An 18,861-nucleotide genomic window follows, 5' to 3' on the forward strand; every position below is an offset into this window, starting at 1 on the left:
GGAGTGTCCCTGCCATGGCAGGGTGGCACTGGAGGGGATTTAAGGTCCCTCCAACCCAAACCAGGCTGGCATCCTGCTGATAATTCCATGATCTTTTCTCCACCCCTTGCCTTCTCCAAATCTTCTAGTCCATGCTGTTTGAGGAGGTGATTTTGTGTCCCTTGCCAAACCCTGGCCCATCCATTGCCATGTGCAGGGATGGCCACAACCCCAGGTGTGTTTTCATTCATCTCCTTTGGGATGCTCTTCACCCCACTGGTCTGGAGAAATGGCCTTGGACACTCAGGGGTCTGTGGAGTTTTGGGACCCCCAGTGAGGGGTTTGTGGGGTTTTTGGAGCTCTCAGGGGTCTGTGGGGTTGGGGAGCCCCCACTGAGGGGTTTTGGGAGCTCTCACTGAGGGGTTTTGGGGTTTTGGGAGCTCTCAGGGGTCTGTATGGTTTTTGGAGCTCCCACTCAGGGGTTTTGGGGTTTTGGGAACCCCCAGTGAGGGGTTTGTGGGGTTTTGGGAGCTCTCAGGGGTCTGTGGAGTTTTTGTGCTTTTGTGACACGAGGCTGGTGCACTGCAGAGCTCCTGGGGAGTTCCTCTGCTTCCCACTGGAAATCCTGGCACAGGGGCAGAAATGAGCTGCTGGCTTGAGGAGCCCACCCTCCACCCCCTAGGAGTGACTTTTTCCTGCCCTACACATGGAACACAGGATTAATCCACGTTTCTTTTCCAACCATAACCATTTTATGATTCTCTATAAGTTATTCCCTTCACAAAGCCACGGGGGCTCAGCAGGAGGATGCTGCACAAAGAGGTGCTGTTTGAAACCCCATTTTCAATTCCAACATCACCAGGGCTGCCTGGCTGGGGTCTGTCACTCCCAAAGCCCCCCAGCCCATCAATCCCCTCTCTGTCCTGAGCCTGTGCCCATATTTACACAGGGAACTGAAGTTTTCCTTCCAGCCCAGCTCCCACAATGGCAGCACTGTTGGGAGCTGTGACTGCTTCCCAATAAATTAAATCTTGTCCTGCATCCCCAGAAAGGTCACTTCAAGGGTCTTTATTACAGAAGAATATTTTCCTCAGTGTTAATATATCACGAGATCTTGAATTAAAAACAAAGCAAGGCAAAACTTGCCAGCTCCCCTGAGAAATATCCCTTTATCAAAACAAGTGGAAAAGTGCATTTTGTGATGCCACAGTTCTGGCTGTTTTTAAAAAACCTGGCTTTTTACAATTGGTAATTTGCAGTTTGGGGAGTTTTTAATGGGCTCCCCTGCTGTGAGGCTCTGCAGCTTTGGAAGGGCTGTGCTCAACCCCTGGTTTGTGGTTTTGCATATCCATGTTTTACAGATTTAGCTATTCAGATGTTTGCTCATCGGGAGAAAAAAAAAGGAAAATCAAACAAAGAAATAGTCAGAAGCATAACAAACTTGTTTTAGAGTGTGGGTAGAGTTTGAAAAGGAAATGCTGCCCAATCCCCCTTGATTCTCCAAGATTCCTGTTGGCTTTCTGCTGTCTCCAGGATTTTTGTGGCAGTTCCTCCCTGCTTGCAGGAGTGAGGTGGGATCACCCCAGAGGGAGGGAGGGAAAGGAGCAGGGATGCTCTTGCTGCTTGTCCTGGAAATCCAGTCCTGCTGCTGCAGCATCTTCAAAAACACTCAAAATTCAGATTTCCTACATATATTTGGATCTGAGTGTCCCTGCAGGCTCTGAGCAATGAAGGAACCCAGAAAAAGCCATTTTCAAAGCTGTGTGAGTGAGCCCAGCACGTTTTTGCCAGCACTGTCTTTTCCAGCAGATTTCTTTTGGTGCTGTAAGATCAGCAGCTTCCCTTCCATTTATTTGAAAATTACCTTTGAATTTTGAACACAAATTGTGGCTGGAAGTGCCCCAGGTTTGGGACAGTGGGAGGTGTCCCTGCCATGGCAGGGCTGGCACTGGGGGGGATTTGGGGACCCAAACCATTCCAGGATTCTCTGATTCTGTGATTTTAAGGCAAACATAAAAAAATCCAAACCAAAACTGCTTCCCCTGCAGTCCCACAAGTTCATTTTGACTCAGTTCACACTGCTCAGAACTTTTCCCTTTTCCTTCCCAGAGTGCAATAATTCAGTAAGAACTGCATGTACTTTGGTCAAAGCTTTAAAACCACAGAATTCTATAAAGTCTGCAAATAGCTTGACTTTTGCTTTGTGAAAATAATGCAATAAGTCAGTGTTTAGCAATTATGAGAGAATGGTTTGAGTTTAGATGAAAAACTTTTGACTACCAGGGACACAGTTGTGATTTTCTGGCAGTTTCTAATGTCAGAGATGTTCAATGTTTCTGATCCATCAGAGATGTCAATCTAGAAGAAATCCCTGAAGATAATCTCAGGGAATCTCTGTTTAAATGTAATTATTTTACCAGGTTAAACTCTGCTTTCTGCTTCCTCAGGGTGGAAAAGGACCCTGAGGCAGAATGTCCTGTACCCCTGGATGATTTAAAGTCTGTTGTGGATGGCAGTGAAGAAGATGAAAAGCTGCAAGTTAAAATCCAGGCTTTTGAAGAGAAAATAAATGTGGACAACAGCACCCCTGGCTCAGTGAGGAGATACAGCCTGGGCCAGGTGTCCAAAGAAGAAAGGAAGGATATGAGGTTTAACAGGTATGGCTCTGGAAAATGTGTGAGGGCTTCAGGGAGATCAGCTCTGTCAGAAAACTTTATCCAAACGTGGAGGGTTTGGTCTGCTCATCAATACCCACAGGCAGCACAAACCAAATTTTAACCAATTTCTGCATCCATGAATTTAAGGGCTGGATGAAATCTTTCTAAATCCCAGAATCACAGCGTGGTTTGGGTTGGGAGGGACCTGAAAGTGCCATGGGGACACCTCCCACTGTCCCAGGCTGCTCCAACCCCAATGTCCAGCCTGGCCTGGGACATTCCAGGGGCAGCCACAGCTCCTTGGGGAACCCATTTAATCTCTTCTGTGCCCTAAAGCAGCAAAAAGGGCAGGAAAACAACTGCACTGAGAGACCACAGAAAGGAAAGGTCCTGAGAGCATTTCTGGGCTGTTATCACCAGCACAATATCTATCAATATTTATCAGTATTAATCAATATTTATCAGTATTTATCAATATCTATCAGTATTTATCAGTATTTACCAGTATTTATCAATATCTATCATTATTTATCAGTATTTATCAATATTTACCAGTATTTACCAGTATTTACCAGTATTTATCAGTATTTATCAATATCTATCAGTATTTATCAATATTTATCAATATCTATCAATATCTATCAATATTTATCAGTATTTATCAGTATTTACCAGTATTCATCAGTATTTACCAGTATTTATCAGTATTTATCAATATCTATCAGTATTTATCAATATTTATCAGTATTTATCAATATTTATCAATATTTATCAATATTTATCAGTATTTATCAGTATTTATCAATATTTATCAGTATTTATCAGTATTTACCAGTATTTATCAGTATTTATCAATATCTGTTAATATTTATCAGTATTTATCAGTATTTATCAATATTTATCAGTATTTACCAGTATTTATCAGTATTTATCAATATCTATCAATATTTATCAGTATTAATCAATATTTATCAGTATTTATCAGTATTTATCAGTATTTATCAGTATTTATCAATATCTATCAATATTTATCAGTATTTATCAGTATTTATCAGTATTTATCAGTATTTATCAGTATTTATCAGTATTTATCAATATCTATCAATATTTATCAATATTTATCAGTATTTATCAATATTTATCAATATTTATCAGTATTTATCAGTGACAGCAGTGACCCCCAGGCTCCTCGGGCTGTCCCTGCCCCACAGCTCCGCACTGAGCTCTGCTGCTCTCCCTGCTCCAGGATTTCCTGTGCCCTCCGTCCCCAGCAGGAGCCGGGGCAGGAGGAGCTGGAGCTGCTGGCCCAGGGAAATGCTGTGCCTGGCGTTTGGATGGTGTGGTTGGTGAAGCAGCCAGGCACCCCTGGGTTATCAGAGCCTGGCAGAGGGGTGCCTTGTTCCCCCCGTGCCAGATGTTGGGATATGTGGGTAGCATTTGGAAATTATTTCGTTTCATTTGTTAATTAAAGCCGTGGCTTTTAAAAAGCAGATTTCCCAGCAGGTTCTCACCCCTGGCTGGGTGAGCCTCACTCTGGGCTGTCTGAGGACAGGTTTTGGGGTGGTTTTGTGCCCTGCTTCTATTCCAAACCCTTTTTCCCTCCCTCCCTCCCTCAGGTCCAAGAGCCTGGCCCTGCACGCGCTGCGGATGAAGGGGCTGAGCACTGAGGGAGGGCAGGACGAGGAGAACGGGGAAATCCCTGCTGGAATCTCCTTCTCCGAGCTCTACCTCAGCCAGGAACACGAGCAGCTGCCTCCTGGGCTCCATCCTGAAGCAGGGGACACCCCCCTGGTTCCACAGGCAGGGGCTGATTGCCCCCAGGCAGAGCTGAGCCTGGAGCAGGGCAGGGCAGAGGCGGCCGCGGGAGCTGGGGAGCAGCAGGACAAGCTGTACCTGCACCTGAGGGACAACCTGGGCAAGGTCAAAGAGTTTGTGATGGAGATGGCCAGGAGGATCCCCATCCCTGAGCAGTGTGTGATCGAAGGTGAGAGGGGGGAGCCTGACCAAGGACCTGAACACCCACCCAGGATCCGCGCTGGGCTGGGCTGGGATGGGCTGGGTTGGGTTGGGTTGGGTTGGGTTGGGATGGGTTGGGTTGGGTTGGGTTGGGTTGGGATGGGTTGGACTAGGCTGGGCTGGGCTGAGCTGGGTTGGGATGGGTTGGGATGGGTCAGGTTGGACTAGGCTGGGTTGGGTCGGACTAGGCTGGGTTTGGTTGGACTGGGTTGGGTTGAGTTGGGTTGGGTTGGGTTGGGTTGGACTGGGTTGGCTAGGCTGGGCTGGGTTGGGTCAGGTTGGGCTGGGTCAGGTTGGGCTGGGCTGGGTTAGGCTGGACTGGCTTGGGTTGGCTAGGCTGGGCTGGGTTGGACTGGGTTGGATTGGGTTGGACTGGGTTGGGTTGAATTGGACTAGGCTGGGTTTGGTTGAACTGGGTTGGGTTGGACTAAGCTGGATTGGGTTGGGTTGGGTTGGACTGGGTTGGATTGGATTGGGTTGGGTTGGGTTGGATTGGGGTGGACTGGGGTGGACTGGGTTGGATTGGATCGGGTCAGGTTGGGCTGGGCTGGGCTGGGCTGGGCTGGGTTGGATTGGGTTGGATTGGATTGGATTGGATTGGGTTGGGTTGGATTGGATTGGGTTGGATTGGATTGGATTGGATTGGATTGGATTGGATTGGATTGGATTGGATTGGATTGGATTGGATTGGATTGGATTGGGTTGGGTCAGGCTGGGCTGGGCTGGGCTGGGTTAGGTCGGGCTGAACTGGGTCAGGTTGGGCTGAGATCCTCCTGCTTTCACCCTCTGAGGTGAATTTTCACCCTCAGGGCTGTTCACAGCCCAGCCCTGCCCTGGGCCGTGCTGATCCCAAAGAGCAGCTGCCTCAAGCAGTTAAATTAAATCTAATTTAACAAATTAAATTTCCAGTCAATTCAAACATCACCTTCTAACACAGCATCACTTCACCTCCAACAAGCATCAACTGAGGTGGATTAGATTTTTTTATTTCCTTTCTCAGTGGTGAAGAAGTGGAAAAGCAGTGTCCACTCATAAAATGGATATAATTCTTTCTCTATATGTATATTTGAAAAGCTTATGTTTCTGAAGAATTTCCTAAATACCTTGAATTCCAGGTTTAGTAGTTGGAATAGTTATTTGGTAGAATTAAGGATGAAACTTGTGTTCCATAAAATTCCAGTGAGAACATGAGAGTGAACAACGTGGCTTTTGAAGTGCTGAGTGCTCTGACCCCACATTAATGAAATCCCATATATTGAATATTTTTTAATGTATTGCTCAGTTTCCTTTCTGCAATACCTCTTATGATACATGCTAGGCATGTGACTGTTTCTAAATTCATTCAAACTATTGTAATTTCCTGAAAATCCTCAGCTAGCATTCCTGGGGAAATTCCTTGAGCAGGGACACATGTGCAGAGCAGAGATTTATGGGACTCGTTCTAAATCTGTTGAAGAAACGCAGCCCTGCTCGTTCCACGGGGGACAGCTCTGTTAATATTCCAGATATTGCACAAACCTCTCCAAAAACCTGCAGTTATTGCACTTCAGGGATCCCCAAACTCCAGCAGGGCCCTCTCAGAGGCGTGTTTCACATTTCACCAACGCGTTTAGCAGAAAAAACAAGATTAGAAAACATGAATAAACACAGCTGGCTGGTTTGCTGTCGGCTGTGGGGGAGGCTTGAAGTGGAAATTTAATGTGTGAGACGTGGAGGAGATGAAAAGATAAGAATTCCAGAGCAAGCCCTCCTGGCACAGAGAGTTTGGAGGAAAAGTGGCAAAATGGGAGAGCACATTTCCCAACCTTCCCTTCCCCCTGGGTGTTGATGGCACTCAGAGGAATTTCCAAGGGATGTTGGGCTGAATTCTGCTCTTAACCCAAATTTCACCAGAAATTGCATTTCTGGTGGTGGTGTCTGAGCTGGGCCAGCCTGGCTGGGAATGGGGTGAATTCCTCATGGTTTAACCCAGACCAGGGGCTGCTCCAAAAGGGGAGGTGCTGGTGAGAGCAGAAATAGATAAAAATATCAAAAATAAGGGAGATATAGAAAAAAATATTTTAAAATATGGGAATATATATAAAAATATGAAAAATACAGTAATATATATAAAAATATCAAAAATATGGGAATATATAGATAAATGTAAAAAATACAGGATATATATAAAAATATCAAAAATACTGTAATATGCATAAAAATATAAAAAATACAGGAATATATACAAAAATATTAAAAATACAGGAATATATATAAAAATCAAAAATATGGAAATATATATAAATGTAAAAAATACAGGAATATATATAAAAATATTAAAAATATGGGAATATATACAAAAATATAAAAATACAATCTATAGAAATATAAAAAATACGAGAATATAAATAAAAATATCAAAAATACAGGATTATATACAAAAATATCAAAAATATGAGAATATATATAAAAATATCAAAAATACAGGAATATATATAAAAATATCAAAAATACAGGAATATATATAAATATAAAAATATGGGAATATATACAAAAATATAAAAATACAAGAATATATATAAAAATATCAAAAATACGAGAATATACATAAAAATATCAAAAATACAGGATTATGTATAAAAATATAAAAAATAGAGGAATATATATAAAAATATAAAAAAAATGGGAATTTATATAAAAATATAAAAAATACAGGAATATATATAAATATAAAAAATATGGGAATATATACAAAAATACAAAAAAATACAGCAATATATATAAAAATATCAAAAATACAGGAATATATATAAAAATATCAAAAATACAGGAATATATAAATATAAAAAATACGGGAATATATACAAAAATATAAAAAAAATACAGGAATATATATAAAAATATAAAAATATAGGAATATATATAAAAACATAAAAAATATGGGAATATATATATATAAAATATAAAAAATACAGGGATATATATAAAATATATAAAAATATAAATATATATATAGATATAAATAGATAGATATAGATAGATAGATACAGGAACATCCTTCCAACCCAAACCATTCTGGGACTGCCTGCATTAATTAGAGCTTGAGGGATGAAGGATTAGAGTGGCTGCAGGGGTGTGAGGAAAATCAGAGAGCTCCACGTGGAGATCAATGGGGTCTGCAGCCAGGAAAAGAGATTTGCAGGATCAGGAGTGACTGGGAGGATGAACTGAGTGTCTGCCCTGATCCAGGTGCTGCAGAGCAGCGATGAATTTGTCAGAGGCAACTTCAAACCACACAAAACAGGCACCTCTGCTCTGTTAAATTGTCTGTGATTTGCAAATTGGCTTTTTTTGCTGGTGAGTCAGATGTTTGCTGTGCAGGTCTTACCCCTCACTGCGGATTTCTGCTTTACAGGGTGTGATTTGCAGGCTCCTTGTTGACTTCTAAGCTCGTTCAATTTATATTCCGTGTCCAAGTGGATGCAATGTGAACTGGAGTGTCAGATTTTACTGCAGGTTGAGAGGTGTCAGGGTGGATCCATGAACTGTCTGTGACAGCTGGAAGATGCCTCGTGCAGACCTTGAAAAATTGCCCTGTCAGCCCTGGTGTGAATATTTCCTGGTTTTGGCTGTGCCTTGGGCAGGGGAGAACTGGGAATGGGTGATGATCCTGCAGCAGGAGCACTGGGCTGGTGGCCAGGAGGTTTTATCCCAGAGAAAAGGGCTGAGCTGGGGGTGTTTCACAGAGCACAAAGCTGCAGCACCACACTCGTGTGCAGAAGAGTTTTTTTGGAATAACACTGCAGTCAGAGAGGGGATTGGAGAAATTAAAAACCCACAAAAATCCATTTATTGGTTCAGTTCCTGCTTGGTCTGAAGCCTTGTGCCTGACCCACACCTCTGACACACCTGAAGCAATTTGAGGCATTTTTTAACATCATGTTCATCACTTAAAGCCTCTTAATCCTGGGGAACTTTTCCTCAAAAGAGGAAAAAAAACAGCAGCCACCCTATTTGTCAGGCCCTTCAGTTTTCATGGATTTCAGCAGGGTTTTCCTCAGCCTGTATTTTTTGGGATGGGTTGGGATCCTGCATTCTCCTGTTGCTGATGGCAGTGCCCAGTGCAGTTCTGGGCTGGTTCTGTGGTTATTTGGTGCCATGAGCTGCCAGTGCTGGTTGGGGACAGCCACAGCACCCAGCTGGCACTGGGGGCTCTCAGTTTCTCATTTCTGATTTTGTCTCCTTGCTCCCCACACCTGCAGAGCAGAGCCCAGGCCCTTGTTTTCTGCTGTAGTTCTGCTTGATTTTTAGGTAATTTGGATTAAAAACCCACATTAATGCTCAGGGCTTTGATTGTTGAGTGAGCAAGCATTTTGTAAAATCAGTGTGTCAAGGATGCTGAAGGATTTGCCATCTCCTTTTGAAAGGACAGAGCCCTGGGAGCTCATGGAATCATCTCCCCCTCTCTCAGTGAGGCCAGTGACATCCAACAAAAAATATTAAAATAATTTCCAGCACCACTGCTGCTCCTGGGTGCCATGCAGGAGGAAATCCATGCAGGGAGCATTCCTGGCAGAGGGGGAGGCAGCAGGGGGAGCAGGTTGCAGCGTGCTGGCCCCCAGTGTGGCTGTTATTATGTTTTATGTGGTACTGGGGGCTAATGGGGACCAGATGGCAGCGTGGATGGAAAAGCTCATTGCTCCCCTGCAGAGCTCACCCCTGCTCTGGCCTGAGCTGTTCCAGCATTCCATCAGCCCTGCCTGATTGGGAACAGATGGGGCTGGGGTCCTGCAGTGGGATCTGAGAGCTGGGGAGGCTCAGGAGGGCTCTGCTGGCTCACAGCACACGGGAGCTGCCATCCCATCCCATCCCAAGGTGAGGGAGGAGCAGGGTGGCAGTGCCAGCACCCAGCATGGCCCTGGTGCTCCTGGGCAGCCACGCTGGCAGAGCTTGGAGGAGCTGCCAGAGCCATGGGCAAAGGGCTGGGAATGCAACCAGATCTTCCCTGGGTGTCTGACACACAGCCTGGGGGCTCCAGCCTGTCCTGGGGGCAGCTCTGGGGGCTCCAGCCTGTCCTGGAGCTTCAGCATGTCCTGGGAGCAGCTCTGGGGGTTTCACCCAGCCCTGGGGGCTCCAGCCTGTCCTGGGAGTTCTGGGAGCAGCCCTGGGGGCTTCAGCCTGTCCTGGAGCTTCACCCTGTCCTGGGGACAGCCCTGGGGGTTTCACCCTGCTCTAGGGGCTTCAGCCTGTCCTGGGGGCTTCACCCTGTTCTGGGAGCAGCCCTGGGGGCTTCATCCAGCCCTGGGGACAGCCCTGGGGACACCCTGGGGGCTTCAGCCTGTTCTGGGGGCTTCACCCTGCTTTGGGAGCTTCACCCTGCCCTGGGGACAGCTCTGGGAGCTTCACTTTGTCCTGGGGGCTTCAGCCTGTCCTGGGAGCAGCCCTGGGAGCTTCACCTTGTCCTGGGGGCTTCAGCCTGTCCTGGGGATTTCAGCCTGTCCTGGGGACAGCCCTGGGAGTTTCACCTTATCCTGGGGGTTTCACCCTGTCCTGGGAGCAGCCCTGGGGGTTTCACCCTGCTCTAGAGGCTTCACCCAGCCCTGGGGACACCCTGGGGCCAGGCTGCTCTCCAGGTGAGCTTTACCTGGCACCTGGCACCCTCCTGTGCGTGGTGGCATCAACCAGAGCACTTGGATGGGGCTTGGAGCAGCCTGGTGTGGGGGAGGAAGGAGGGGCAGAGCAGGATGAGCTTTCAGGCCCTTCCACCCCAGCCTGTGATTCTGGGATGATTTTGTGGCTCCTGAGTTTCTGGCTTTGCCCCCTGGCTGTGGGGTCTGTGCCCCATTCCAGCTCTGTCAGTGTTGGTGTAACTCAGGGGAGGTGAAGCCTTGGCACTGAGCTGTGCCCTGCACACCAAGTTAGCCCTGTTAAAAACAATATCAAGCAGCATTTCTTGAAGCTGCTTGCTTTAAAAATTGCCCTCTCCTCCTATAAATGCATTTATTGCTCGCATACTTTTAGTAACCCAAACTGAAGAGGTCAGACAAAGGAAAATGAGGAAGCTGAAAAAGCTTAAATCCAAAATTTTAAAAGTTGCATCCATTTCTTATTGGTTCCATGTTTATGTGTGGGTTTGATTCTATTTAGAATTTTATGAGCATACTTTTACTCCTATTAACAGATTTAATTTAACAGTAAAGGATTACCAACATAAATCAAATAATGCATTAATTGTTCCCAGAGCCAGTGACTCTGTACCCTCCTGTTCAGCCCAGCATGTGAAGCTGGAGTAGGTAACAATTAACAGCTCTGCTGACATTCTTCTGCTTGGATTTTGTTCCTTTTCCCCAGGCACAACCACTCGGTTGTGAACTTTAAAATTGCAACATGCATTCCCTTGTTTCCTGCAGGAATAACAAGGTGCTGCTTATTCCCCTGGAGCTGGGCTGAGAAATGTGGATTGGCTGGAGGAACTTCTCCTTGGGGTCTGGATCAGACTTTGGGGCATTTGGTGATGGAGTGGGGTGGTGTGGGGTTGTGTCCTGTGCTGCTCTTTGCACATTCTCATGTTTTAAAATCCTTTTCTTGTGGTGCTTGGACTCTGCTGCCCAGGCTGAGGAAGGAGGAGAATGAAAGGACAGGAGAAAATGGTCTCAAACTGCCACAGGGCAATTAAACTAAAATTTAAATTACCAGAGGGCAGGGATGGATGGGATATTGGGAAGGAATTGTTCCTTGTGAGGCTGAGTGGATGTGGCTGCCCCAAATCCCTGGAATGTCCAGGGCCAGGCTGGACATTGGGTTTGGGACAGTGGGAGTGTCCCTGCCATGGCAGGGCTGGCATGGGATGATTTTTAAAGTTCTCCCAACCCAAAGCACTGCACAATTCCCTGACTCTGCTGACCTTGGAATAACTGATGTTCCCTGCTGGAGATGCAGCCTGGGGTCCATGGCAAGCTGCTGGAAGGTGCACACAGCACTCTGGGCTGCTTATCAGGGCCAAAGAGAGCAATCAAAGAGAGCAGAGCAGCCCTGAGTCACAGCCCAGGCATGCCAGGGCCGGGGACATTGTCTGGGAAGGAGCTTTCAGCAGTGGGGATGATGGATGAGTGCTGCAGTGAAAAGGAGGGAGGCTGCACTGGCCCAGGAGCCCTGTGCTCAGCCAGCAGGGCTCTGCTCTGGGTTTTGGCACGTGTGCTCCTCGGTGTCACCACCAAACCCTTGCTAAGCACTTTTCTCAGGAGCTCCTGTTTCTCCTCTGTCATTTTTTCAGCCTGCAGCGTTCAGGAATGTCCTTCCCAGCCCAGCAAACCCGACCTTGCCTTTGCTCAGCTGCTCACCAGGGCTGCTCCTGCCCCTCCTGCTCCCAGGGTTTTTTGCCAATTTTTTTTTCCCAGGTATTTTTGTCACTGGAAGGGTAAAGGCTGTGTTCCAGGGAGGAGGAAGGACAAATTGCCTGCTCCTCTTCACCTGGTTTAGGGTCATTTTTAGCTAAGAATCATTTCCCATCTCAAACATCAACTTTTCACACACGTGGCCCCAGGCCAAGCCTCCATTTCTGCTCCAGTGCATCCTGAAGGTTTTTTTAGCAACTGTGAGGGGTCTGCAGTTTGGAAGAGCATCTGTCAGCAGCCTCCTTGGAAATGTCACTGTGTGCTTTGCTGTGCCCCAGGATTCAGGATGAATCCAATTAACCCCCTTGGCTTCCCAAACCCCTCTGCTATAGTGAACATCAGCAGGTTTGGGTAACTAAACTCAAGGTTTGGGTAATTAAACCCAAGGTTTGGGTAATTTAATTAAACCCCATAGCCAGTGATCCCAGTGTGTGGATTTTATGCCACTAATCCCAGAGAAGTGGATTTTTGCCCCATTTTTCCCTGCTCATGGGATGTGACTCAGCCCCTTGCTGTCCTGGTGAGTCACCGTGGGGAGAGGGGGAAGGAATGAAATGCTCAGAGAAAATCTCCTAACTGGAAAAATGAGTTGTGACTTTTGAGAAAACGTGACTAAGAGGAGATGGTTTCTGGATCTCCTGACAAGGAGAGGCAGCCTGTGTGTCCAACATGAAATGCTTGGGTTTGACATTTGCCATCTAATCAAGATGTGAATGCACAGGAGGGAAATGTAATAAATTCAGAATTTTGTGTAGAAGTGAGGAATGAGTTTACCAGAAGCACCAAAGGATGCAATGCCAGAATGAAGTGTCAGTGGTCAGATTGTCACTGAAAATGCAGAAAATCGAAAAGTGGGATGTTGGAATCTGCCAGAAATGCTGCAGAGAGGCCAGATGGTGAGGCTGGGAGCAAACCCTCCAGAAGCTGGCAAGGGGAAACCATTTTATCAACCTCTGACAGAGCTGTTTGGGTTTGTGAGGAAATGGCTTCACATGGATGGAGGGCAGGGATGGATGGGATATTGGAATTCCTGGGTCAGATGGGATTTTGGGCAGGAATTGTTCCCTGGCAGGGTGGGCAGGGCTGGCACAGGTACCCAGAGCAGCTGTGGCTGCCCCTGATCCCTGGCAGTGCCCCAGGCCAGGCTGGACACTGGGATTTGGGACAGTGGGAGTGTCCCTGCCATGGCAGGGTGGCACTGGATGGGCTTTAAGGTCTTTCCAACCCAAACCATTCCATGATCTGTAATATTTAGTAAAAGCAGAACTGTGCATCTCAAGGGCTCCATTTCCAGCTCAAACCATCCCCTCAGCTGGGATCCCACTGACAGGGGCCTTATTTGATTTTTAAATAAGGACACCCAGCTTTGATGGATCTGATGGTTTTATATTCCAAACACAGGAGAAATAACAAAGACTTTGAGCCTGGCTGGGCTCTGCTGCCCCTCCTGCCTTTGGCAGTAAAGGGTTAAGGGGTGAGAGCTGAAGCACTGAATTCTGAATTTCTCTCCTTCAAGGGTGCAGACACATCAGAGCCCTGCTGGCTGCAGGAGTGTCCCAAATCCTGAGTGCAATGTTTCCCCACAGGGACACTGAGTTTTCTCTCTGGTTTGAGGCTGATTTCAATATTCCATGGTTTCAGTACTCCATTATTTCAGTATTTCAATATTCCATGATTTCAGTATTGCATTGTTTCAGTATTGCATTATTTCAGTATTGCATTGTTTCAGTATTGCATTGTTTCAGTATTGCATTATTTCAATATTCCATTATTTCAATATTCCATCATTTCAGTATTCCATCATTTCAATATTCCATGGTTTCAGTATTCCATGATTTCAGTATTCCATGATTTCAGCATTCCATGATTTCAGTATTCCACGATTTCAATATTCCATTATGTCTGTATTCCATTATTTCAGTATTGCATTATTTCAATATTCCATGATTTCAGTATTCTATCATTTCAATATTCCATGGTTTCAGTATTCCATGATTTCAGTATTCCATGATTTCAGTATTCCATTATTTCAATATTCCATTATTTCAGTATTCCATGATTTCAGTATTCCATGATTTCAATATTCCATTATTTCAGTATTCCATTATTTCAGTATTCCATTATTTCAGTATTCCATTATTTCAGTATTGCATTATTTCAATATTCCTTGATTTCAGTATTCCATGATTTCAGCATTCCATTATTTCAATATTCCATGATTTCAATATTCCATGATTTCAGCATTCCATTATTTCAATACTCCATGATTTCAGCATTAAATGATTTCAATATTCCATTATTTCAGTATTCCATTATTTCAATATTCCATTATTTCAATATTCCATGATTTCAGTATCCCATGATTTCAATATTCCATTATTTATTTCAGTGTTCCATGCATTTCTGCATTTCCCTGCAGACTCTGTTCAGAGCTGTGTGGCCAAGCTGTTCTTCAGCTGTCCCCTGAAGGGTCACTACTGCCTGTACAGCAAATCCAGCTTCACCCTGGTGAGCCAGCAGCCTCCTCTCTGGATCCACATCATGTTCCTGTTCCAGCAGGTGAGGCCACACAAACTCTGGGCTGCTCCTGTGGCACCTGGACAAGAATTTTAATGGTTAAACTCATTAAATAATTAAATTTATGAAATACCCCTCTAGCTCATTTGTGATCCCTCAGAAACTCGACTGGGCTGAAGTTATTTTGTGCTTTATAGGTTTTTGTATTTCTGTTAAATACCCCAAATTCAACCTGGCTGGGGAGATTACAAAGTCTAGGGGATAAAACAAGTGGGACCAAAACCATATTGTTCTTATTGAGGTAAAAGTTGCAGCAAATCCCAGGTGCCTTGGAAGCAGCCAGGAGCTGGCAGTGGAATTTTGGGGAGCAGCAGGAGGAGGCTGGAGGGGCAGAACCCTGCAGAGGTTTGGAGTGAGCAGAATTTTAAATCTGCTCAGTGCTGTTCTGCCACCCCTTGTGTTGTTTCCAAGCACAGCCCAGGATTTGGACACGTGTGGAATTTCCTAACAGGTTACAAATAGTGTGAAACTAAGAGAGAGCCCCACACTCACACCTCAGGATGGACCAGGTGGGGTTTGAGGTAAAATACAATGTTCAGTTTTTAACACACACACACAGAGCCTGTCAGTGCAGCTCACCCCATCCTCAGGCAGGATTTTTATATTTTTATATATTTTATATTTTTATATTTTATATTTTTATATTTTTATATATTTTTATCCCAAATGTAGTGAGGGATGCTGGGGGTGGAACAGCCTGAATTGCTGTGCCCTGTGTGTTTTCCTAGAAATAAAAACTTCTCAAGGACACACTGGTCAGTTAATTTAAAAATTGTTAATGGAGAGTTTCAAAACTCTTGGATAGAAATTGGGAACTGATTAGTGCAGGAGAGCAGGATTAGGCTGGATGAGTTTGCTCAGAAAGAGGAGACAGAAAGTCCATCCAGGAATCCCACATTTGAAGGACATTGCCCATATTGTGAAATCAAATATTTGCAGTATGGAAAATGAGATTTGTTTTGTGCACTCTCATCTTGGCTCTGTGTGTGAATGCATTCTTTAATTCAAAGATCACGGGGGAGATGCAGGAGAGGCACCAAATCCTCTGAGCCACAGAATTCCTGCCCCACTGACTGTGTGAGCAGCTGATGCAGCAAATTTGGGCTTTGGAACAGCAGGGTCATTGCTGGTGTGTAATTAGAATAAAGTGTGTGATCTCACATGGTGAAGGGTTTAGAATTTGGGGGATTTTATAATATATAATATATATTTCTTAATTTTATTATTTGGGATTTATTTATTTATTTATTTGGGATTTTTATAATAATAGGTAATAGGTATAATAATTTTTATAATAATAGGTGTGAGACAAAATCAAAGATTTTGGGAATTGTTTCCTTCTGTGTTCTTCCTTCATGATTTCAGGTAGTTTCTGGTTGGACAGTCAGTGCTGCACTGCAGTCACAGGAGTTTGGTTATTGGGTCAAAAGTATAAATAATAGAGGTGTTAATTCTGTATTGGACTGTTTAATTTAAAATACCTTCTAGCTAACAGATTCACCTCCATTTTGCTCACTTTTAGCTGGCAGCTAAAAGCATTACAAAACTCTCTGTACTTTAAATAGAATTTAATAAACAACCAAGCCCAAACATAAAAAAATTCATCTCCTTCATGTTTTTAATCCAAACCAAAAAAACCCTACAAACAAACCAGTAATTAAGGAGTACAAATAGCACCTTTACATTCAGCTGGAAACTCCTGCATTCTGTGTTGGGAATGTCCAGTGGAGTTTTCCCTCCTGCATTTTTATCTTTTCTGTGCCCAGGGCACCCACAAACTCTGCTCTTGCTGCTGCAGGACTGAGACCAAACAAACACAGTCTTGGGGTGACTTTATAATACTTTAAAATACTTTATAATACTTGCTTTATAATGCTTTATAATATTTTATAATATTTTATAACACTTTATAATACTTGTGAAAGCCAGGCTGCACCCCACAAAAGGAATTCTTCTGAATTTGTCATCTCTTCAGAGCAAGGAAAGGTTTTGTTGTTTAGTGTTCTTCATTTTTGAGCTAAAAAGTTTTTTAAAAGCAGGTTTTTTCCCCACTTCTCTCCTAGGAAATATTCCCCTGAACCAGCTGGGGTGTGAAGCCTCTCCTGGCTCTGGCTGGAAATGCCAGGGGTGCTCCAGGGGCTGCAGACTGCTGATAAATTAACATTTCAGTGTGGTGGTCATTGCAGGGCAATCCTGAGCCACAGAGCTCCAAACAGCCCAGAGGAAATGAGAGATTTGATGTTTATCTGCTGTGACCCTGCTGATCCATCAGAATTCCCCAGGAATTCTCCTGGCTGTGAGCACAAGAAGCTCTCTGGTAAAGGCTGAGTAAAAAAACTCCTGAAATCATTGTCACTGCTTTTTTCAGAGCCTGTTTGCAGAACCTTTGTCCATGCAAAGCAGCTCAGTGCAAGTGCTCAAGGCCCTGTGGGAGAAGACCCAGCTGAAGGGGATGCACAGCTTTGAGACTGCCATGATCCAATCCACCTTCCCACAGCAGAAGGTAATTTGTGATTTCCTCACAAATGCAGAGAGAGAAGAAGTTTCCCTGAATTCTGGCCCTTTGCAATAACCCCAGGGAGCCTCTGCCTCAGGGCTGGGGTTTTTTTGTTTGTTTTTTTGGTTTATTTTGGTTTTTTTGTTTTGTTTTGTTTTGTTTTGTTTTTGGTTTTTTTTGTGCTGTGCTTTGGAAGGTCCCCAGCCCCTCTGCACCCCTCCAGGAGCTGATCCATGCCTTGGAAAGCAGGGCTTTTCCTGCTCAGTCTGGAGCTCTAGGCTCAGCTTAGCTGCTGCTGGGGGGTGTTGGGCAGCCCCTGGAAGTTCACCCAGTTAAACACAGCCCTGGGTGTCATGGAATTGTTTGCCTGCACATGTGCCATTAGTTTCCCCCATCACTTGCAGGGATTTCAGCCCAAAGCTCTTTTCTGTCTCCAGGATTTCAGTGAATGCCCTTTCCAAGCTATTAATCAGCTGCTTGGAAAAGGCCACTGTAGGACTGGAAAACAAATATCCATTTATCCCTGAGCATCTCCATCCAGCTCAGCTGGATGAAATGAGTTGTCAAACACGATTTTAAAACACTCTCTCTCAGAATATTGTGGGCATGAAGATGTCAGCTGAAATAAGATTAAATTACCAAGGCTCTGGCTGACTTAAAACCAGACTTTTGTTGGGAACACCTTCTGAACTCCCAGGATAATGTGGTGAAGAAGTGGGAGCTCCTGCTGGGGCTCAGAGGAGTGGGGAACCCCCCTGGTCCTTACTTTCCTCAGCTTCTGTCACAATGAAAATTTGTCATCTCAGAAGTTCTTCCCATTGCTAACAGGACTTCAGAGATTGTGAATTATTGGACAAAATTATTGTATTTGTTAATGCTATTGCTCTGCCAGCAGTCCAGGAAGCAAAATTCTGAGGGTGTGGTTGCTTCATCAAGCACAGCAGTTTTAATTTCCAATGAAATGTGTGGGTGCAAATGCAGCATCAACATTGTCTGCTGTGACTGAGACTCAGTTTCGTGCACTGTGTTCCAGCAGAGTCTGAAATGCTTTGTCAGGGTGGGATGGGACATTGGGAAGGAATTCCTGGCTGGGAGGGTGTGAGTCCCTGGCACAGGTGCCCAGAGCAGCTGGGGGTGCCCCTGCATCCCTGGCAGTGCCCAAGGCCAGGCTGGACATTGGGTTTGGAGCACCTGGGACAGTGGAAGGTGATAAATTTTTTCCAATATAAATTCTAAAGCATTTTTCAACCCTGGAGAGTAATGTATGACATCAATGCTTCACTTGAATTCTGAGAAATGCCTTCAGATGTGCAGATCCCTGGAGCTGCAGGGAGTACCTGGCTCACCCAGAGCAGGCTGGGCAGCCTCTCCATGCCACAGAAAACATTCCCTTATTTATTCTGCACCTTTGAGATGTGCCAGGAGCAAAGCACTTCCAGATGTGGATCCTCCCAGCTTTCCTGGGGCTCTCCACGTTCCTTATCAAGGTTCTGTTTGTGCCCAGCTCAGGGGGAGCTGGGCTGGGCTCAGCTGGGCTGGGCTCAGCTAGGCTGAGCTGTCCTGGCTGCTCTGCAGTGGCAGCAGAGATGGTGACAGCTTTACAAGCCCCATGTGATGCTCTCAGAGATCCCTTTGTTGCTCAGCCTTGCAAGAGCAGAATTAACATTTTTGAGCTGTGGGTCTCTCTGCTCTCCCCTTTCCTTTTGGTTTGTGTGGCAGCAGGAAGGGCCACGTTGGACTCTCTGAGGTTTAAGGGCCACGT

The 18,861-nt window shown here is 45.1% G+C and overlaps 1 protein-coding gene across 3 annotated transcripts in view; it reads left to right on the forward strand.

The window, feature by feature from the left end:
• VEPH1 (ventricular zone expressed PH domain containing 1) overlaps positions 1 to 18,861 on the forward strand; it is a 59,394-nt gene that overhangs the window by 33,597 nt on the left and 6,936 nt on the right. Inside the window, exons 9-12 of one of the 3 annotated variants that reach the window (XM_033068947.1) lie at positions 2,427 to 2,636; positions 4,253 to 4,620; positions 14,445 to 14,584; positions 16,971 to 17,105. In XM_033068947.1, the coding sequence (XP_032924838.1) occupies positions 2,427 to 2,636; positions 4,253 to 4,620; positions 14,445 to 14,584; positions 16,971 to 17,105 (853 nt within the window). Of the gene's footprint in view, positions 1 to 2,426; positions 2,637 to 4,252; positions 4,621 to 13,541; positions 13,633 to 14,444; positions 14,585 to 16,970; positions 17,106 to 18,861 lie in introns of those variants that run through there. The other 2 variants (XM_033068949.1, XM_033068948.1) reach the window with 2 other exon arrangements.

The sequence above is a fragment of the Catharus ustulatus genome, chromosome 10 (assembly GCF_009819885.2).
Source record: "Catharus ustulatus isolate bCatUst1 chromosome 10, bCatUst1.pri.v2, whole genome shotgun sequence".
Lineage (NCBI taxonomy): Eukaryota > Metazoa > Chordata > Aves > Passeriformes > Turdidae > Catharus > Catharus ustulatus.